The sequence below is a fragment of the Leuresthes tenuis genome, unplaced genomic scaffold, assembly GCF_036924035.1.
Source record: "Leuresthes tenuis unplaced genomic scaffold, fLeuTen1.0.hap1 SCAF_7, whole genome shotgun sequence".
Lineage (NCBI taxonomy): Eukaryota > Metazoa > Chordata > Actinopteri > Atheriniformes > Atherinopsidae > Leuresthes > Leuresthes tenuis.
The window spans coordinates 20,912,587-20,934,857 of record NW_027325361.1 but is presented as its reverse complement, the minus strand read 5'-3'; the positions used below and the strand labels follow the sequence as shown (position 1 = coordinate 20,934,857).

At 40.2% G+C, this 22,271-nt stretch overlaps 2 protein-coding genes across 3 annotated transcripts in view; both read right to left on the bottom strand.

The window, feature by feature from the left end:
- Window positions 1-592: 592 nt before the first annotated feature.
- Window positions 593-4,165, bottom strand: hsd17b7 (hydroxysteroid (17-beta) dehydrogenase 7). Its single transcript, XM_072388719.1, has 9 exons — window positions 4,086-4,165; window positions 3,555-3,761; window positions 3,346-3,438; window positions 3,080-3,194; window positions 2,288-2,482; window positions 2,093-2,206; window positions 1,952-2,008; window positions 1,771-1,869; window positions 593-1,675 (listed from the first exon to the last, which is right to left on the bottom strand). The coding sequence occupies exons 1-9, from the start codon at window positions 4,118-4,120 to the stop codon at window positions 1,568-1,570; spliced, it is 1,023 nt and encodes a 340-aa protein (XP_072244820.1). The 5' UTR covers window positions 4,121-4,165; the 3' UTR covers window positions 593-1,567.
- An 849-nt stretch (window positions 4,166-5,014) lies between these two features.
- Window positions 5,015-22,271, bottom strand: part of ddr2a (discoidin domain receptor tyrosine kinase 2a) — a 29,391-nt gene continuing 12,134 nt past the window's right edge. The window contains exons 2-17 of one of the 2 annotated variants that reach the window (XM_072389822.1): window positions 19,058-19,171; window positions 12,559-12,661; window positions 11,791-12,022; window positions 11,329-11,476; window positions 10,433-10,535; window positions 9,339-9,522; window positions 9,010-9,250; window positions 8,791-8,856; window positions 8,006-8,142; window positions 7,640-7,850; window positions 7,293-7,525; window positions 7,061-7,188; window positions 6,763-6,960; window positions 6,445-6,679; window positions 6,199-6,348; window positions 5,015-6,118 (exon numbers count right to left, since the gene is read on the bottom strand). In XM_072389822.1, the coding sequence (XP_072245923.1) occupies window positions 5,987-6,118; window positions 6,199-6,348; window positions 6,445-6,679; window positions 6,763-6,960; window positions 7,061-7,188; window positions 7,293-7,525; window positions 7,640-7,850; window positions 8,006-8,142; window positions 8,791-8,856; window positions 9,010-9,250; window positions 9,339-9,522; window positions 10,433-10,535; window positions 11,329-11,476; window positions 11,791-12,022; window positions 12,559-12,661; window positions 19,058-19,139 (2,583 nt within the window). In that variant the 5' untranslated portion in view covers window positions 19,140-19,171 and the 3' untranslated portion in view covers window positions 5,015-5,986. The remainder of the gene's footprint in view (window positions 6,119-6,198; window positions 6,349-6,444; window positions 6,680-6,762; window positions 6,961-7,060; window positions 7,189-7,292; window positions 7,526-7,639; window positions 7,851-8,005; window positions 8,143-8,790; window positions 8,857-9,009; window positions 9,251-9,338; window positions 9,523-10,432; window positions 10,536-11,328; window positions 11,477-11,790; window positions 12,023-12,558; window positions 12,662-19,057; window positions 19,172-22,271) is intronic. The other variant, XM_072389823.1, reaches the window with a different exon arrangement.

Below are 22,271 nucleotides of genomic sequence, written 5' to 3'. Positions count from 1 at the left end.
TGACAATGTATTTCTAAGTTTAAAAGAATAACAGCCCGATGCCTGAAACAGAATGTTGGAGCTTGTTTCTGACAAGATTTCAGTAAACCCATACTCAGCATTTTTAAACCTCTGTTTAACCAGGAAAATTAAACTCTTAGATATATAAAATATATTTTTATAAGTTCCAGTCAAGACAGGCAATAGACCACATATAATCAACACACAATAATATACATCATGTTCATATTGTGAATAGTGAACAAAATGAATCCATGTAATGAAACAAATGCTACAAATGTTTTGTCTTTGCAACATGCTGCCATTAACAAAACAATAAGCAATTTACAGAGAAGGCTGGAGAACCTATGAGATTACAAGACAGTCTGGCTAGCAAAATATAAAGAAATGAGGGGTGGAGTGAGAATTTTGCACACTACTGTGAGCCCATGACTCAGAACTTGGAACACACATTGGATAGTTGTGTAAAAACATTTGAGTGATAGGCTACTCTTTATGAAAAGGTGTGCTCATTCACAAAAAAAAAATGTAACCTTAAATGTAACCTTGAATACAAAAAAACAATACAACTATTCTAACACTTTACAACGTTTTTTCTTTATTTCGTGTCTGTGAAAGGACCACTGATTATAGCTACTAGTTATGATCGGTTTTAATACCAATCGTTTCTGTACTGTTAGGCACTCTCGAGTGTTAACGAACAGTGCAGCAGGATGCTGGTCCTTCCCCCACGATGATGCCACTTGGACTGGCCGTCCCTCTTGAAGGCTCTCTCTGTCCAATGCTCCTACGCATCCAAAAATGACGCCTCCAGTCACCAAAGCAATGATCGAGTCCTATGCGCTCATGGCTATGGTCATGGGCACGTTTTTTATCTATTTCTGCGGGATGGTGTGGATTTTTTGCAACCCAAAATTGAACAGCGCGGAAGAGGAGTGTGGGACTGGAAAACCAACGGTGGAACCCGGTGACCAATTCTGGCAGCGCACCCCAAACTCTCCACAGCGCGATTTCAGAATTGCCTGTGCGCATTTGCCGACATCGCCGTACACCCGAGAGGTGCACACTCAGACCACTTATGTGAACTTTTGCCATGAGACTGACAGTTTGCTGTCCGACTGCACTCCGATTTGTAGTGGGGATCTTGGGATTAATATTTGGATTGGAGGAAGTTCTTTTTGGACCGCAACTGAGGACAGTAGTGCAGTGGATGTTCACAGGCAAAACTGTATTGTTCCTTGATATTATAATGTGCAAAGTGAGTGAACTGAGATTAAGCAGAACAGTCATTGCTCATTTTTATTGTAAACTCTTCCACAAAGTAGCACAACATACATAACTCTGCTGACTCTGCTATAACATAGATATATCAAGCTTTAGATATAGAATGATGGAAACATGTCTAACCTGCTGTAAATTCAGACATGCACTTTACAGTGTGAGGCAGAGGAGTGATATTTTTGGGAGTCTTAACAGTCAGACCATTTGTACCTCCCAGGTGACTTGCAAGTGTGGAATGCGCTGTATTTTGCACCGTATGTATCATAATTCGGGTCCTGCAGGTCCACTATGAGCATGTTGGACTTAATTTTTCCCTCAGTTTGCTTCTCACATCACTTTCTAGTTGTAATAATTTCTCATACAACAACTCGGAGGTTTCCAAATCAATATCCATCTGCAAATGGGAACAGAAGACACACAACTTTAAAGCATAAACTGCTTTACAGACTATTCAGATTTGAATTTTTATGGATATTTGACCTGCCGCACCTTCCGTTGTTTTGTGTAGTTGATTCCAAGTCCTGATGTTAAGCTGTGGTACTTTGCATATGGGTCCAGTGATTCAGGCTTTTGCCTGAATAGCCAAAACTGACAAGATGAACAGAATTCAGTGTAGGCTATCAGTTTGGACTGAACAATGTATGGAAATCAGAACTTTTGTTTTACCTACCAGTGCTTCAGCTCCATTTTGAGGTGTCAATGTGAAAGTGTTTGTGAAAATTCTTATCTGTCAACATGAAAGAGAAATATGTGTATATAAAGCCACAGCAAATATTTTTCCTCTCATCATACAACACAGAGTTGAACTTACTAGCCAAAAGACAGGCATGAGCAGTGTCCAGAGGAAGGCTGGGAAGGAGGGCAGGATGCCATACGTCAGACTTGTCATCACAAAACCAGGACAAATGACAGATGAGTACAAACCCTAAAATAGAACATACAGAATGATCCCTTTAAGTGGCTCTGTGTTAGTCCCACACAGCACATGAAGTGCACAAAAGTCAACCTGTTTGTTGTAGTGCGTGTTGAGAGCCAGGCTGAGCAGGTCGGAGGCATATTTGGAGGAGCTGTAAGGCTGAGTTCCTTTCTGGTGCTGTATGTCTTCCAGATTGAAGGCTGAGCGATGGGCGTTACTTGAAGAGGTCCAAACCAGCTGCGATGTCCGGCCTGCACGGCACAGGACCGGTTCCAGCTCCCTAACCTGGGCCATAACACATGAGATATCCACAGCATTAGAACATGTATCTTAAAAAGGGCATTAAACAGTTTCCATTGAAACAAACCAACAGCTCATCTCAGTTAAAAAAAGGTATCTCCATTTCAGATTGTAGACTTGTGTGAGAAACAAGAAAATTTCACTTCTTTCATGCATGAATGCACATCAACACTTATCTGAGAAACTGAAAGGTAATATAGATTTTAAGACAGTAGCAACAATGTAATGTCATTGCACAGCAGGAAATATGGATTCATGATTCTTCAATGTCTAAACAGGCACCATACAAAGCTTAGTTTCTGACAGCAACTTAATACCTCTATAAGTTCACCTGCAAAAGTAGACTAAGCAGAATAAAGTCTGCAGTGACCTTATAGCTGATACAGCATGCTGTTAATTTTTAATGAACACAGTTGCTACGTGACGGACAGATCTGGTATCACCCATATTTTTTTCCATCAAGGATAAACAGCAGACAATAATAGCTGCAGAACACTGGAGGCTTTTGTTGCATATTTGACACATGGAGTGGATCAGACCAAAACACCAGCTGACTGAGAAGTCAAAGCACCAGTGACTCACGAGAAGGAAGTGACCAAAGAGGTTGGTCGCAAAAACCTCCTGCAGGCCATCAGGGGTGACACCATCCTTCTGCGTGAGAATCCCCTCTCCGGTGGCAAACATAGTGATGACTTTTCTGCAATGAGGGCATTACATAAATCTGAGCTCTAATAAAGGTCGATGTGTGACATAAGTAATGCTCAAATATATGATTTCTTATGGTATTGAAAATTAAGTGTCATCTTGTAAATGAACGGAGTACGTAGAGTGTGAAATAAGCAATGTACCTGGAGAAGAGCCCTTTAAAAAAGGCCTTTACATCAAACTGTGGGTTTGGCATGATGCCTGCGTTCAGGTAGAGGTGGTCCAGTTGGTCATACCTGCAGGTGACTTGTGTTTTAATTCTTTGACTTTGGAACACAAAGAGTCAGCAGCAGAACCTGTTCAGTACTGATGACTATTGAGAATGTCAGTGTTGCTGAGTCCTTCCTCCCACCTGAGTTTGACTTCCTGTGCAGCAGTGATGACGGAAGAGATGCTGCTGGTGTCCATCTGCAGCAGATCCACCTGAGCTGTGGGGTAAAAGGTGAGGAGAGCAGAGCGAGCGGCCTGAGCCCGGCCCATGTTCCTGCAGGCAAGACACAGCTGGAGACCCTCTGTGTCCTGTGAGAGGAGACGCTCGCACAGCGCCAGGCCGATGCCACTGCAGGAAAACCCTTACATTGTATTACTATTACAGTCATGCTACTGAGCACATTTGCCAGGGGTTTCTCTGTGCAGATATTTCAAAAAGTCAAATAAACAAAGAAAAAAATGTTAATCAAGAGCTGTATATTTCGAAGAGGTAAGGGGGGGGGGGCTATTTCTTATTTCTGTATGCAATTTTCTAACCACTAAATGATTTCTGTATCTGGTATATCCCTGTTCTGCTCCAATAACACAATTTGCCACAACTGAGGGACAAATAAAGGACACTCAAGATGCCAAACATAAGGTTGGTAATCATGACAAAAAACATATTTGTTACCTATTTGCTCCTGTGACCAGAACCACCTTTTTCATCTTGTTGAAGCTCAAAATGGCAACACAGAAGACACAGCTATGACAGCTACATGGATAGAGCAACAGGTTGTCTGTCTGGTTCAGGGAGATGTTTCCACCTGTGTGGAGTCATATTATGGCCCCTCCCCAATGTTTTCATTGGATACTGTAGCAGCATCCCAGCCAATAAGATCTTGATATCAGTCAGCTCAGTCAAAAGGCCGCCCACACAGACACACCATAAAATATTCACTTAATGAATAAGACAAAAGCTCTGAAAGGGATAAAATTCCCTGTTTGGATTTTATTTGTGTTTTGTCTATCAAAGTTTAACTTTTGTTTACAGCATATATGAAAAATTCTCACTGAAAGACAATCATTTGAGTACAAAGATCTACTAAAAGTTAACAAATTAGGACTTTGACAGGGTTGTTTTCAGAAGACAATCACCACATGCCTCATAAATGAGCATTTGAACAAAATATGTTCAATTAATTTTTTCTCTTGAGCTATTAAGAATGTCTTCCACAAAAAAGTTTAAAATGTCCTGTATTAGGGTAGCCATAACTGTTTTTGATTTATGATAAAGGCAGGCCTGTGTTCAGCACTGAAAAAAGAAAGTACAGACATAAGCCAGAAGGAAAAGGAACGAACCTAAGTAGCAAGAATACAGAATGCATAAAATAAATGAAAAACGAATAAAAGACAGGTCTAAATGAGTGCTGATAACTAAAACTTGAGGATGAGTTATAAGCTGGGTTTTATATTTTCTACACGATCTGCCATGTACGTATTCATATCAGTTATACTTATTCCATCGTTTCAAATAAACACATAATTTAATGTGAAACTTTCATCTACATTCAGGACTTTAAAGAATAGCTATCAACATCCACAACACGCTCACTGACATCGTTGATCCAACACAGCACAAGACCAAAACACAGCCTTGTTCCTGATTAGCATCCTGGAAAATCAGCCTAATTATAGAAGGAGCATGCTGTTGAGCTCAGTTTGTGATTAACATCAGACCATTTGCAGGTGGGAAAAGAAAAAAAAATCCAAAATGTAATCAGGATGGATTATTGCTGTAAATCAACTATAAAACTCCAGTTAAAGAGCATATCATAACACAAATATATCAACAATATATAAACAGACACATATGGACATATAAATATCAATACAAAAAATGATATTTGAGATTTAAACTTATCTATTGAAAATACACAGTCATATACACTTCATGTTGAAATTCCTGTGGGAAAAACGGCAGAAGTTTGATATTTATCTGTTATTATTCTTTCTTTAAATGTGTGGAATGTTTTCTAAAAATGAGATGAAACATTTGAAATATGATGAAATCCAACAGTAACTAATGGTTTGCTGCGCTTTTCCCCCTCTACATTCAAGCAGTCTTCCAAAAGAAAACACAAGAAAGAATTAATCTGATATCAGTAATTCAAACATTGTAACATGGGAAATTTAAACTACTAATAACAAATGGAATTTGCATATCGATACAAAAGTGTCAAATGTCACATGTTACATTTAAATTTTGGCCTCCTCAGCACACATTACATCCACAGTTCATGTCTTTTAACATGCTTTTGTTTGTATTTGAAGGATGGTAACGTAGTTATTTGTCTATATCTTTGTGCTAATTGGTTTCACTCTGAAACACACCAAATGTCTTTGGTAGTCCACCTTTGTAGTGTGTTAAGTTCATTTTCCCAGATTGTAGTTTGGAGCCCACAGGTGCCCCCCACTCTGCATCTCTGCTGAAACAAGATAGCTAAACCTGGATCGTATCTGCTATCTTCATCACGCACCACTTCTTTCTGAGATGAGCAGACTGGGCATAACTGTCTTAAACTTTGCTCTGGTTTAGGGCTGTAAATCCAGTAGGGCTTTGTGTATTTCCTGGAAGGAGGGCCGCTCCTTTGTGTTCCTTTTCCAGCAGCCGAGCATTATCTTGTAGAGCGAGTCCGGACACAACACAGGTTGGGGCAGGTAGATCTGCAAGACAAGGAGCGGGAAGTTAAGTGTGGGATTCCACGGTGCTTATTGGTGCAGTAGATGCTCGTTTTCACGCTCACCTGTCGTTTCTGGTCCCTGAAAAACTCCCCTGTGTTTTCTATCACCTGCTCATCTGTGAGCTGAGAGTAAGGTTGCTCCTTGCAGAAGTTTAGTATCTCCCACAGGGTCACCCCAAAGGCCCACACATCACTCGCTGTGGTGAACTTACCCTGCACAAGAAAAGACGGTGAGCATGTTTTCATGCACTAGCTGGAAATATGTTACAGGAAATGTAAACATTAAGGCAAATTACAAGCTATCCTCACCAGCAGGATGCTCTCCCATGACATCCAGCGTATGGGCAGCACTGCTCTGCCCTGGATGCGGTAGTAGTCACCACTGTACAAGTTCCTGCTCATGCCAAAGTCAGCTATCTTTATTGTGTAGTTTTTGCCAACCAAGCAATTCCGCGTGGCCAAGTCCCGGTGGACGAAGTTCAGGGAGGAGAGGTATTTCATCCCCGAGGCTATCTGAGTGGCCATGTAGCACAGGTTATTGAAGCTGGAGAGGAAATTGGAGAGATATTACAACCGGCTTGAAAGGGGGATAAAATATATATTTAAAAACTTGAGTCACATATTTACCTGACAGTAGGTGCATTGCTGAGCAGAGCGAGCTGTCCCTCAGGTTCGTGGCGGGACAGAAACTGGTTGAGATCGCCATTCTCCATGTACTCTGTGATCATACAGAGGGGGTCGCTGTAGATGCACACGGCTAGGAGGCGAATGATGTTGGGGTCCTTTAAACGTGACATAATCTTTATCTCTTTAAGGAAGTCATTCCTGCAAACACAAAGCAATTTGTACAAGTTTACAATGATATAAGTCAAAATGTGCAGCCTATTACTAAGAATTTTCAGCTCCAGTCACAGAAGCACTGCACCTTGCATTCTTGTTGGCATCCGAACGAAGCATCTTCACAGCCACTAAGACTGCCTGGTCCTCTGGGATGTCAAACAAATACTCTTCATTCATGAACTCTTGCATTCCCTCTGCTTCACACAAATGGACCTAAAGCAGAAAGGAGGAGAAAGGAGGACTCCTCATTGAGTCTTCATTGCAATGCATTTGTTTTCTCCAAATCTGTAACTGCAGTAAGGAAGTAAGGGACACACCTCTCCGAACTGACCCTCTCCCAGCTTCTCTTTAAATGTGAGCAGTTTTCGTGGAAACTCCTCCACAGCAACATCCTTCCCTGACAACAGGTCCATAGTTAATGCAGGGATGGCGTATGTGTTGCTTCCCGTCACGCCTTGCAAGTTGACAATGTCTGCTTCCGCGTAGTGAGGGACGCCATCTTGGACCACAGTTGTAGTGTTGGATTTAGAAGTCGCTGTGCTGGTTGAAGCTGCAACATAACATGAGATACAGAAATAAAACCACAATAAGATGAGCACATTTTTTCGGTGAATATCACTCTAAGTAGATCTGTGTAAGTAAGCAGATGTGTGTGTCAGCTTACCTGGCTCTTCTGAGCTCTGTGCAAACTCTGGCAGCTTGCATATGAGACTTGATGGCTCCTGGTAGTCTGGACCAAGGGGGAAGATGCGCTCATAGGTGGAATTAGACTCCTGCTCGCTCATTGTACTCAACTGGTTGTGGTTGTAGCCGAATGTCTCACTCTGTATTGACAAACTAGCAGTTAGTTCATCATCCAGCATCCGACGAGAGGCCTAGAATAAAGGAGTTGGGGGCTGGGTGAAGGAACAGATCTGACCAACTCCCAGAGGAAAACTTCAATTGAAATGCACAAAATTACGTAGGATCTACAAACTGGTCTACAACTTTCAGATATTCTATCGTACGAAAAAAGATGGTGTGGGCTCACCTTCTCTAACATCTTTTGCCACACCTGCCTCCACAAGATAATCACAATGATGGCCACAAGGATGAAGATGATGGCCACCAAACAGCCAATCAGAATCCGGGTGTTGCTGTCATCTACTTTATGGGTTGGGTCATCTTCTGGGAAGAGACAATGAGAGACACTCTTTGCATGTATTGTACGTGGTAGCCATACTTTGCGATAAAATCAGAATTTTAAAGTAGTGAGAACAACTAGACCTTTTATGAAATGTGTAAAGGTGGAACAGATAGTTTTCGCGTCAGTCACTTTCTTCCAATTTAGCTATCCTTGATAACTTTAATCATTGCTGCATCATTTAGGTGTGGCCGCATGAGTCCTGCTACTGCTCATTTTGGCTCAACAACAAAACGTATATATCTGTGGTGAGAAAATTCATCAGACTTTTTGACATGACAGGCTTGATTTAACGGGAAATAATACAGTTACAACATTTATCAAAGGTTTAAAGTGAGAAACTTTATTGTTGTCATGAAAAATTACACAAATTTGAAGTCTGCAGCATGTCATGCAGAAAGTATCTGGTGTAAAAGTGATTGATTACCGTAAGTCATCTAATTCTCTTTCTCTTCTGTTGATTTGAATGTTTGTGCACTCATTATTGTTATTAAATGCTCAAATAACAGTGGTGGATGTGACCAAAACTGGTTGATTGTCATGTATGTCAGAGAAGCTTTTACTTAACCTTAATCTTAGTGGAATACAGTCAAAGAGTGTGTGAGCTGTGTGTGAGTGTTGCACTCGCTCACCTGGTTGTAGGTTTGGTGGAAGTCTTGTCAGGGGTGGAGCCACTGTCGTGTTGTACATGTCTGTATCTGAAATAGCACAAGACGAGAACTGATTTCATTAAACCCAAGATGAAAGGGTGTTTTCATCAAAGCTTTTCAAATAATTAGATAAGTTTAAAAAGCTTCAGACAATTATCTTACTTAAGTTACATATTATCCACTAAGCTCTTCGGTGTTTACCTGACTGGAAAGTGATTTCACTGAACATCATCCACGCATCAGCAAAGTAGAACTGGCACTTGATGGCACTCGCCATGTGATTAGCCAGGTAAACAGTGACTAAATGGGCACTTGGATTCTTCTCATCCACCACTGGGCTAAAGGAAACTGGTGTGGTCTCCCAGTCTGAATCAGAGCGGAAGTAACAAACCACTTGTCGGAACGTCTTAACTTGCCTGGAAAACATGTTGTTGCAGTGGACCTGGGCACACAGAGACATTTTCAGAACTAATGGGGGACCGCACTAAGCACCAGCTGTGATTATTGTCTTTTTTCATCAAGGATCTCACCTTCATGGTGGTAAAGTTTCGTATACGATCAAACTCAAACATGATTTCAACAAATCCGCTGGGGAAGCTCTCATTATTCCAGCCCACGTAATCATACCCAGGCCACACATTGTAGATGTGACTTAGTGTGAAATCGTCCAGTCCACACTGTCCATCAGTCAGCTGGCCCAAGCCCTCTGTCATACTGAGACAAAAGCAGAGTATTAGCAGAGTGTTAAAAGGCTGGTTTGATTTGTGTCAATACATATACAGCAAAGTTGTATTATTTGCAGTGCTCTGAAATGTCTTGTTTGGATTCATTGGCATTATTGACTCACACAGAGACTATTCCTGCATCTTAAATCTACTTATAATGGCATAATAGCAACATTTTTTATCTATAAATTTAAGTACAGTGAAAGAAAGAAAGATTAAAAATGTTTTAATTTAATTGTTTATATTAGATCTCATATTTTACACCTCATACCTTTTTGGCTCCAACAACCAGATAGCTGTGAAAACTTTTTATGTAGTTTTTAAAAATATGTTGAGTTATTGTTTGTGCTGCTTATGAGACCATGGCTCAAATTGTGAATAGTTACATACTTGTTTTTATCTTTTCTACTACATTGTTATTTGGTCGGTTGATTATGATAATCTGTGATAAGAAAAAAAAAAAGCTGTTCAGCTCTTCAACACAAGGTGGCACCATTACCAAACAAAAGCTCTCTTTAGTTTTTGTCTGTAATATGGGCCATTTTCTTATTTTCTTTTCCTCCTGCACAGTCTCCATGACAGAGGAAAAGAGAAATGAAGTTCTGTGTCATGGAAGACATTATTCGCCGTGCCATAATCCCAACGAAACGATGAAAAAATGCCGCAATTGATTCATTCCTGTTTTAAATCTTTGTGAGAATAGATGACTCAGTCACTGCCCTGAGGTATTGCCTAACAGTAAAGCACAATGACCCTCTTGCCGCCGTCTGTCTTTTTTGCTTTCACCATGGTAACCAGGCAGTTCACATGGTGAAGAGAAAAAGCAATGATGAGGGATGAGTGCAACAATGAGGCAGAGAGGAGAGAAAGGTGGTTAACAGGGATAAGAGCCTGCACACCTGTGTATAACAGCTCCATCATAGACAGAGTCGTTGAGATAAACAGGGTAAACAGGCAAGTTCATCTGCTGTCCAGCGGGTGCGTTGTATGAAACAAGTCCATCTGTAAAGAAAAGAGAATAGTTCATTTTTAAAATCAGACTCTACTTACCCTCAAAGACTTTTTGTGGAGTTGCTATTCATGTTGGTCAAAAAAACCATTGTTTAAAACCTCAGCGTTTGTTTGAAACTGTTGAATTGAAGGTCACTATAGTTACCGACTGCCTAGTTGCACGTGGGACGGGTGGAAATTTCCATTTTGTGAATTACAAAAAGTAATCCTATATCACTTATACTCTATAAGTGATATAGGATTACTTTAACAAAGCAAAGAACAAGCTGACAGAGAATGTATATGTTATGCTGAGGAACAGTATGGGGGGGGGGTCCTGTGGTTCCTGTTCCAGATCTATCTATCTATCTATCTATCTATCTATCTATCTATCTATCTATCTATCTATCTATCTATCTATCTATCTATCTATCTATCTATCTATCTATCTATCTATCTATCTATCTATCTATCTGGGATTAACAAAATTCAAAAACTGCACTAGCATTTGATCATATCCTCACTCTCTTCTTTGCTTTTCTTTATTGTTTAATTTGATTTCAGTATGTTCAGATATTTCGGATGCTATAGTCTCATACATATAAATTTAAGTTATATAAACAGTTATTTTTAAATAACATAGACAATTATCTTAGTGGTACACTGTATATGAAAGGTTGTGTGAGATTCAGCAGATCTTTACTATCTTCATGGGCTCAAAGGTGCTTCAGCTCATCTGCAATATTTTCATCATGCTTCCTTGTTTGTGAATCCTTACGTAACTCCAACCAGAACTAAAACTCACCCAGCCATTCACAGCCGTAGAGCTCTACTCTCATGCAGACATTCATGGAGTGGTCTGTGACAGGCATGAAGCGAACAAAGCGAGCGATGATGGGTGGATCGAGGTCTTTAAGAACGATGTCATAGGCATTCCTGTTGCCCTCAATCACCTATAAGGAAAACAGAACATATATTGACCTCTTGAGGACATCAACTTTTTATCGAGAATCACTGAGCTTAGAATAAGTATGACAGCAAAGTCATAGCCTCCTTGGAATTACTTAATCTGCTCTTTGTCTATTATCTATGTTAAATAACATCCGGTATGAGCAATGACAGACCATAAAATCTGATGAAAAGGCAAAGCGTGTTTATTAGACGTTGGTTATAAAGGTCAAAATATATTACGCTTTGACACTCAAGGCAGAGAGACTTGTGGTTACACCCCTGCCAATGCGGAGCACTGACTAAAAGGTTGAGTTACCTCCTTGCCCTGCCTGTTTCTCCACGAGATCCAGCGGCTGCCATCACGACTGTACTTAATCTTGTACATCTGGGCAAACTCATTACCAATGCCCCCAGCGTGACGACCCTGTGTGCCCACCAGGGTGATAAAATAGAGTGAGCGCAGGTCAATCTGGAGGAATTCGTTCAGGTTGTCAGGCTCGACGGTTATCTCTGGACACCAAGCGCCATCACCCTCCTCACAATTTAATCTGGAGGGGAAAACACACAAATAGGGAATGAAGGAAAAAATGGGGGTAAGAGTAAGCAACAGGGTGTGGATATTCTTTAGAATTACAGAACAAGAGGGAAAACAGGAAGGGAGAAGACAAATTAGGACAGGATGATGAGAAAGCAGTGGAGAGGTGGATCTGAGATCTTAAAGCCTGTTATAAAAGCACGTTGGTGAAAGGCTGCCGTTGTATATTCATCTTAAAGATTTAATTTAAGACAGGGGGTTGGCAAGGTAGAAGGAAAGCCAGGGGAGACTGAAAATACAGTTAAGATGGATGGGGAAAGTGTTTAGAATTGTTATCCTGATACTTAGTAAGGACCACCTAAGTACTACAGTGCACGCACCCACACTTGCTTAATCCTGTGGCTGCAAGTAGAACTGATACCCCAGTTTGTGGTTTACTGCAAATAAACTGGCACAGGCACCCTGCAGGATAAACCACCCACACACAGGCTCATTATCGAGGTAAACATGGAACTTGTGTTGGAGAGTTTGTCTGCGTGTGAGACGTACCTGCCGTATCTTGCTGCTGTAGATTCAGACCACTGGCTCGAGGCAGAGATGTACTCATCCAGTATCTGCCCTCCTGACATCCCCAGAGGATACCGACACACATCTAAGATACCAAAGCATTCTTTGATAAAAGTGACCAATCATGAACAGAGTGAGTGAATAATGAAACTGCCACAATGGAAAAAAAAACTCTCAGAGGTCTGTTTTAGGGGAGGGAGACAAATTAGAACTGAAAAGCTTTTTTGTTTACCAGTACTTACTGAAAGAGCACTTTTGATTATGCTATTTAGGGAAGGCCAGTATGACACAGTATGATGTTTATTACATAAAAAGGAAAATATGAAAATTTTGTTGATTTCCTCTTTATTTACGTGGCAACTTGTTAAATTGGTCTCTCATGCAAGAAAGAAGGCAACCAGTTTAATCACTGAGCTTGAGATGAAGATGTTAAACTATTAGCATGGTTTCTTTGTAACGTATATTCTTTGACCTATTTATGTAACTACATATTTCTAACACTAAAAATCAAATTACAGCTCAAATTGAACAGAAATGTTACTAGCAACATGGCCAGAAGTAAAATTGGTTTGAGGCTTCTAAAGCTGTTGACAGGGTCTTTGTATTGACTTGAAATACATTTCTGTTACAGCAGCATGCTGCGCCTTCCAAAATTATATGTGAGCATAAGAGTGAGCCTAAGCTGTAAGGTAGCAGTCCAGACTACCAAACTATGAGATGAAATTGATATAAAACTCTTTGAAGATGAGTTGAATATTGTCTAAAATACTTTATGTAAAAGCTTTTAGGTCTTTGTGCGTACGTATAAGCTTGGTCAGAACAAAGTTGCCATCATTAATAAGAGTCATCTTATTAAATAAAATGATTTGAACTTGTTTTTAATGAAGATACAACTTCTAATTGACAGATAAGTAAGCCACTTTCTATGCATTATTTTTTTTCCTGTGGTCTTTCCACTGCTGGTATATGAAGTTATCATACTTTGAAACACGTCTCTCTGCTCTGACCAGTCACTGCAGTGGTTTGTGTTGAAAATTTGAAACTATACTCAAACATTCACTGGAGGCTCGTAGCCATTTTCGCAAAAGATCTACCTCATTCCCATCTTCTATTTAAAAACCTGATGGATAATACTGGATTTTGTGTGTGTGTGTGTGTGTGTGTGGTAAAAGTGGATCGTACACGTACATCACTCCCCCTGTTCAATAGAAGCAATGCTCTCTGTGTCCTGCATGTCACTCCACCCACTCATCTTCCCTTTTTTTTGTTTCCTCTCCATCATATCCTCTTGTGTGGTCTCTCTTCTCCCTTGTCTGCCCCCTTTAGTGGCTGGATTAAAGGTCACAATTTACATTCATCCTCATCCCATTAAGACTCAGCAAAGTAGTGGTTAAGTGAGCGTGACACAGCCAGCACGGCATGTGTTAGTTTTTACAAGACTCTAAAACCTCCCAGATGTATATTTGTTTCTCAGGGCATAAAAGACCTTTTAACACTATTCATGAGTTAGGATGGATCTTAGACTGATAGTTCAAGCTAAGAGGTTATGATCACCCTGCAACCTCATTTATGGATGAAAGAGCCTTTGGAAAGACCTTTTTTCTGTGTGTGTGATAGTGTTAGGCTGCAGTTTTTAGCTAAGCTGGAGTTGGACATTAAGGGAGTGTAACCCTGTTAGCCTGGCCTCTTGTTTGATAGAAAACCTTTGAAAAGATGCCAGCAACAGCAGAGCTTGAGGTTCAGGACCTTCGCTGTCCCTCTCTTGCTCTTTCCATCATTCTTTTTTTTCTCCTTGTGACACCCTTTTCCTCTTTTCTTGATCTCCTCTAAATATTTGCTTAAAAGTCGATGTGGAAACGCCTGAGGGTTGGACTGATGACCTGATACACTCCTCACATGTCTATGCACACACACTCCAACCTCACAAAAAGCATTTCTACACACAAGCATGCAGGCATTCTCCTTTTTCCTTCTTCATTCTGGTCAATTTTTCAACTTTTTAATATTTAGTATCATTAGCAGCATCATTTAAAAAGCAGCTCTGTGGTAGATGTAGAACTCAAATTGCACAAACGTCATTGTCAGAACTGCTCAATGTGCAACACAGACATCTGTTATAGATTAATCCAAATTATCTCACGTGAGGATAAGCTGAAGTAAGTCAATCTCACTCTCTGCCTTTGGACCAAACAATTGATAATAGTCCCCAGGGGACCAGGGAACTCCTCTGAGCATTATTTACCTCTGAGGGCTTTGTCTATAAACAGAAGACTTCCATTCATTCCTTTCCTTGACATATGCTGTTTGCACATTCAATGTCATACCAGTTCTCACCCTGGTAGATTATAATGGTGGTTCCCAGAATGGCCATCATGTGTTTGACCATCATAAATTTATGATGTCTGGAGCAGTCACCACATGGTAAAATTACTAATAGGTTTTCTGGAGCTGGGATAATATCTTCTCTGGGTGGAAGCTAAAAAAACAACCGTTTTTTGTATTTGCTGAGCCCATATGTGAGGAGGAAATATAAAGTGATTTTAATACCAAACTCCAGCTGTCTCTTACAAAACTTTAGCATTCCTATCAGCTATGGATATACCTCATAGGGCATGTCTCTCTCAGGAGAGCTCCCTGAAGGGTATTTACTACAGTACTGTCAATAGTTACCTTTATGAACCCTAACAAAACAGTTGGGAGAAAAGAAATTGAGATAAAATTAAGAGTCATTATCAGAATCTTTAACCACATCCTACAGAAAATTGGAAAGAGAGGAGATGGGTTTCAGTATGTCGTGCCGGATGTGTGACCACTCTTCCAAATGTTGGTTTTTGCTGTGTTTATTTATCTACCCAACCCACTCAGAGGTGACCCCTGGGGCGAGCTGTGGGGGCAGTCCAGAGTGCACATTTGGACACACGCACACATGAACAGGTTTACCCCCACCACCACACATCAGGCTACACATTTAACCACACCATCTAAAAATATCCCCCAAGAAAACGGTGGAAAAATAACAGCCTTGTGTGGTGGACGAATAAAGACGGCGAGATGAAGGCGTTATGGGCCAACCATCTCTCTCACCTCTTGATTTTTACCGCACCCTGACTAGTGAAAGGCAGGCTTGTTCTGTAGAGCTTGCAGCTCAACCACTGACTCCAAATAAACTCTAACACACACAAAAAACACACTGCAGTCATGGAGGTTTATACCTGTTCCTTATGTGTCCGTTATGTAGAGTCAGTTTCGGTTACAACACTTATAAATTCCATGTTTATTTAGTTGCCTTTTCAGGTGTTACTATGAAACATGCAGAACAGCAGCAACTGTGGCCACAAGTGGGAATTACGGGATTACTGCTCAAATGATGAATTAAGAGATTCAACCCTGTTCCAGACTGACAGTCTGTCCAGAATGTACCGCGCCCCTCGCCTTATCACAGTTACCCCAACTGCTACAGCCCCTGCAGTGCTGTCAGTATCAACTCAAAAAATTACAGAAAGAACTCAGTGATCATCACCACCAATATCGAAGAAAAACAATGCCAACACCAACTTAAGGAGTTGTTTGTGGCCGCTGGTCACCTTCTACAGCACATTAGCACCAAGGTTGGACCCTGTTTGTTAGCAGCTTCACTTAAACAGTTGTCGACGGACTTCAGTTTTAACAGATGTGGGGCATGACTCAATTTAATGATTTACTATTGAATTCAATCCTGACCAGCTGCTGGATTCAGGATTCTTTTGTTCAGTTTAGGGAGAGGCATACAGTCTCAGAATGTTACTGTTTTACAGTTGCCCTGCCTGGCTGCACATTTAAGCATGCATTCAATGTAACAAGAAGAAGACATTCAGACATCAGGTTTTCCATCAATGCACAGCTGTCAACAGCGTGCTCCAGACACTGTCATTCTAGTCATTCTAGTGAGTGTTGAAGCCTAAAGTGTCATAGCACCATCCTAGTGATCAAACAAAAATTGATAGACATCAGTGTAGGCAGACTTGTGGCTTGCGATATCCACACCTCTACCACACACAACGTAGGTTAAAAAAAAGTTTCTGTAAAACCGGAATAGAGATGGTGATGCATCTTTTTGTTTTTTATTTTTCTTCAACAATCCATACTTCCAGCTGTGTTCAATTTTGTATTGTAGTACTTTTTCACATTCGGTGGTATTTTTTAAAATCCCTTCTCTTTCAAAAATAAATGTGGGGCATAAGATGATACAAACAGTATGAAGATCAGAGGCATTTTGTTCCTTTGTTTTAGTTTGTGGCTTCACACTGTGGCAGAGTTGTCCCATAATGCTCTGCGCTGTGATGTCTGTTGCAGCGATATCTGGCTTTTATTTTTCAACTGGCTCTTTCCTCCTACTGGATCTATTGAGTGATTCACCTGTTCATTCATCCAAGATTTACTCTAAACATCCTCCCCAGAGGAAGCCCACACAATAACACTACTGCATGATATTTGGCCTCTCCGCCCAGGCCTGTGCTCGTGACTGCACCTCCTCCCTCTCCACAGTGAAATAAAGTTCGCCCACTCATAAGTAAAATGGGAAAGACAGGGATGGTATAACTCCATTGCTTGGGAATTTTAAATAGGGGAAAGTTGGCATCACTCAACATCTCAGCTCTGCTAAATTCAGCCATGAATACTTCCAGACTGGAAAAATGACCCTCTTCTCAATGCAGCAGAACTAAAGCAGTAGACAGGATTGTAGGTGGATTCATCCTGCTTCAATATATGAGACCAGGTTGAGATTTGAGCTTTTGTAACAGCGGAGACGTATTTGAAAAAATAATTAGCAGTAATTTCAGTAATGTAGAACTCTCCTGGGTCGGATTATCAATACAAAACATTGTGTGGAACAGTGAACGTGTTGAACTTTGACCACAATCAGATGAACAAACAGTCCTTTCCATGACTTAAGAGTGGTCTAATACTGGAATTACACGCACACAAACACACACACACTCTCTCTCACACACACACACACACACAAAGGGAAGAGAGACAGAACCTATTTCAATGGACTTTCCTGCTGTCAGAATGTCTGGTATGCATTAGCCACAGACTCCAGTGGGATAGTTGGATCCACAGTACACGTGTGCACGCGGGTATATGCATGCAAGTGTGTGCTCTAACACACATGCACATGCACACACAATAACAAAGAAGTGTCAAAAGTGAGAGATCTCAGTGGAGTCAAACACTAAAATCATAATATGTAGTTGACAAGATCTCTCATGATTACCCAAGCTCTACTTTCTTTGGTGTGAAATCCTCAAAGTCCTTCCTCTAACATATTGTTGAAGAGGCTATGAATACACATGTAAGGAGACATTGGGATGAAAGGGACCACACCATGAACATACTATTTTACTTAAGACACTCTTTTACCAGAAACCCTCTTTCTTATATGCCCTTTACTTTCCTACTTTGTCTAAATTCTGTGTAAAAAATTCTGTTCAGGCCTTTTTGTTTTGGCACAAAGAATAAATGAGTGGTAAGTGAGTGACTCCTCACTTACATGTGGTATGTTTCTATGTACATTTGAGAATGACTAAGTGTAGAAAACAGATATTATTAAAAAGTTTATTTGATGTTTACTTAGCTTAGTTGATTTGAAAATAGTTTTTCTTCAGCAGAGTTGACTTATCTCCAGCTGAGAGAGCAGAAAAAAAAACCCCAGGCCTGTCATCATGACTTCATGTTGGCTTTTAGTTTCAGGCTTACTCAAAGTAAAATTGGGTTTTGCAGTTTTAAAACCAAGCAGAATGTAATCTGAACTATTTTGTTTTAAAAGTAGAAGAGGGTTGGCGTTAGGTCAGAGGATGTGGAAGTGATTGGGCTTTTTTTCCCACTTATGCTTTTTTTGTCTTCTTTAATGCTGCTTGACAGAGAGGTTAGTGTGACCTGTTAAGCCAGTTCTAAGCCATCATTTATTAGGGTTTAACTCTGGGTATCTGCCATTCATTATTCTTTCAACAATAAAGAAACCTCAGCCCGATGACAGAGGCTTTGACACTGAAATCATAAACAGTAGCCAGCTCAAGGTTTTTACTGGCAAATATCTGCTGTTCTTCTGCTGTTTCAGCTATAACTAAAACTCACTCACTTTGGTTTCTGTTTGATTCTCTGCCTACCAAATGTTGCTACTCTACTTCCTCGTTAAAGAAAAAAAATTGGATGTTTTTCATTTGACATCACAAAAAGCACCCAAATAGAGGCAGCAGAGCTGGAGAAAGGCGTGCACGCTGAGATCAAAGAAGCTAAACCAGAGAGTAGGGACCACATGGCTCTCACAAAGCACCACTTTTCCCAAATCTGAACCGGTCACAGTCTGGACTGCAAGACAGGAGAATCAAATCCAAAAAATAGCACCCAAAACTCATTCCAAAGTATTCACAAACTTAAATATGACCTCATTGCTGCATACAGAGATCAGAACAATCTGTCATCCTGTGAGAGCACACACCTGGATTAACCTGCGATGTGACGGCTCCTAACAGGTGGAGGAGCAAGAGCAGGAGGAGGTGGATGTCCGACAGGTGCTTCATCCCAAACACATGCAAAGAGGCAGACTTCCAACCTGGAAAAAAAAGGTGGAAAAAGCGAGTTATGCAAATGTCTGACAGAAACTTTCATATGTTGTTTTACCCCAAGTTTAGAAATGGAAAAAAAAAAGCCCTGTATGCTGCCTGGAGGATGACCACATTTCATTTTGTATTTACAACGTTGTATTCATGGGAACAAACTTTTGTTTAGGGGAACAAGGGAGTTTAATTAGAAGCGTGTTTTTATTTCACTCAGTAAAAGACTCAATAATTGCCACCTAACAGTGGAATTTCCATTTATTAGGCTCTTTATCGCTCTGAGAGAAAAAAGACTATTAAATTCAGACTGTAGTGACGTCTCAATATCAACCATATGAAACACTATTAACCTCAGTTTATGTGCAACTGACGGTTTTATCATCCATTTTTATATGATGCAAAATAATCGTAGGAGCAAATGATGAATGGATAAATGAGTGGACAAATGCTGAAGAGAGAAGGAGACTTTGAGACTCTGAGTCACAGACATGACTTCAGCTGGACAGACGGAGCGCCAACAAGCCACCTCCAACTGACCACTCAGTCCAAAGGCAGAGTGAAACCAGTTTCAACTAGTCTCTGTCTACATGTTATGTATGACGTGATTATCCAAACCAAGATGTTCAAAAAAGCAACATAACAAGGAAATGTTTACATTCATTTTGTATTTGAACACAACTTGTTACTGTCTGGAAACAAAAGCTTCTGTACAGTTTGTTTAATTTAAGTGAAATCTAGCTTTCTGATTGTGGCTACTTAGAAAAAAATGCTGTAATCAGTATTGTTATTCAGATGCTTACATCGAGTATGGGCCCAGTCTGTCTACAAGGAGCAAATCCAGACCTGCTGATTTTAAACACCTGCCTAAATTTACTTTGCTTTTCCACCAGCATGCATGAGTACAGCAATATCAAAGAACAATGTCCTCATGTTTCCACCTTGACCTCACTATTGAACTGATGGTTAGGGCTTGAGCATTCTGAAATATTGAAATATGATAACCTCTTAAATACAGTACATATATGTTGACGTGTACATTCTGAAGCGAAGTGAAAGCAACCTCATTACGTCCTGACTTGGCTCTTTCATTGTGCTTATGTGCACATATTCATTGGTTTTCTTATTTCCTGCAGCCTCACGTTACAGCTATTTGCCCGCCTTTACTAAGCTTAATTCCTCTTGGCTTTTCATGGCTAATGAAACACAAACATCTGAGGGCTTGTGTTTGTTTGGACGTCAAAAATATGTTTACCATGTGCAGGAGAACATTCATGTCAAGAGTGCCTGCTTTATATAGGGGCAGATAACTGACCTTTTGTTCTACATTTGGAGAGTCTCAAAAGACCATACTAGTGTAATTGCGTGCTTTAGTCTGTTAACGGTAAATAACATACATTTTACAGCTATTTGCCAATCTGCAACGCTTTTAAATTAAAGTGTCTTGCCAGTGAGACACGGCTGATAAAATAGTGAGCACAGACATGCATGGTTCCCAGACCATATCTCCGGGTCATTTTGAACTTTTAATCTACAGATCAAAATATCTGCTTCCCGAACACCTTGAGACGTGAAAACATGGCTGTATCAGCAAGCTAAAATCCCAGTTACACCTGATGGCAATGAGCTAAGCTCTAAAAGGAGGTAAGATCCATGTGTGCAATATCTCAAACTTGACACCTTTCAAAGAAAAACACGCTGAGCCTAGTTAAAAACAGAGTCTTTCTTCAGGTACTTCAGTCATGCAGAAAGTTTCTAAATCATTAAACTGTCCCTGTGTTTTTCAGCTTCTCACTGCATTATAGCATCATTACAGAATTTGGCAATTTTTTGCTCTTTGGCTCCACCCACAATTGCAGCTGTCATAACAACAAAGGTCTGTCTGAACCCTGTATGTGCACAGCTATACCCTTGAATTTGTGGTCAAGCTTTAGAGGCTGACAAAAGGCACCCCGACTTCTTCAAAACAAGTCAGAAGCATGTAGTTTTAAGATTGAAAACTTCTCCAGAGATGCTTCAAACAACAGCCTCATGGAACCACTGATTATAAACATTTATATACCTTCACTCAGAATGAATAAACTATTTGAACATCTGTTTCACATGAAACAGATGGTATAAGTGTAAGTTGTGTAAGGTTTATAAGTTACACTCACTTTCAGCTTTAGTACACTCAAGAAAAGTAATCCAATCCAACGTAAGAATTCTACCACAAATTTTACAAAATTTCTGTTTTCAGTTTATGTTGTCTCAAAGGTGAAACTTCTAATTGTTGATGTCTTAGTGGGGGATGGTTGCAGTGCTGTACTGGGCTAAATAACAGAATCTTTTGTAGGTTCCATGAGCTTAAAAGAAGCTTTCACATTATTACACTGTGTATTCTACGCATCCAAACCGTTGTTTGCATTTTTGTAATAGACACAGTCTGGGCTTGGTACAGGGAACTTCTTTAGTCACTGGAAGTGGTTGAAGAAGCACAGCTAGTTTATGGTTTCATTGCGAAGACTTGGATGTTATTACATGGTTATGGAAAGGTAATATATTTAAATTCTGTTAAAAAGCTTCAAAGTTTGGTCTGAGATACAGCTACTGTAATTAACAGCAATGTAAACAGACAAAAAAAGAAGAAAAGAAACAAACACTCAGCAACCATTGGCCTTGATAAAACTTTAATCTTCTGTGAGATTCAAGTTTTTGTTTATTATATCATAATGACGATAGTGTAAGTTTCAGTGTGCAGTATATTCAGCACAAGAATTTAGATGGATTTCCTATGTTTCAGTCATAATGCTGTTGCATCCTGTGGTCCAACCTGTGTTGTCAATGCCTGTACGAAGATAACAGATGTTATTCCATTTGTGTTCAAGCTATAGTAACATTGGATCAGTCAGCAACGCTGGAAAGGCCCAGATTGACAGCTCAGCTCTGGAATGTTCTCTCCAATCTCCTGTTACAAGAGCAGAGCAGGAAAAACTTATTCATGTCCTATCTCAGTTTCAAGAAGGATTTTTCATCTTTGCACCTTCAGGGATATTTAACTATATAACTTTTTCAGCTGTAATAGAGAAAGAAAGGGTTAGGGACGGAGCAGTTGGAAGC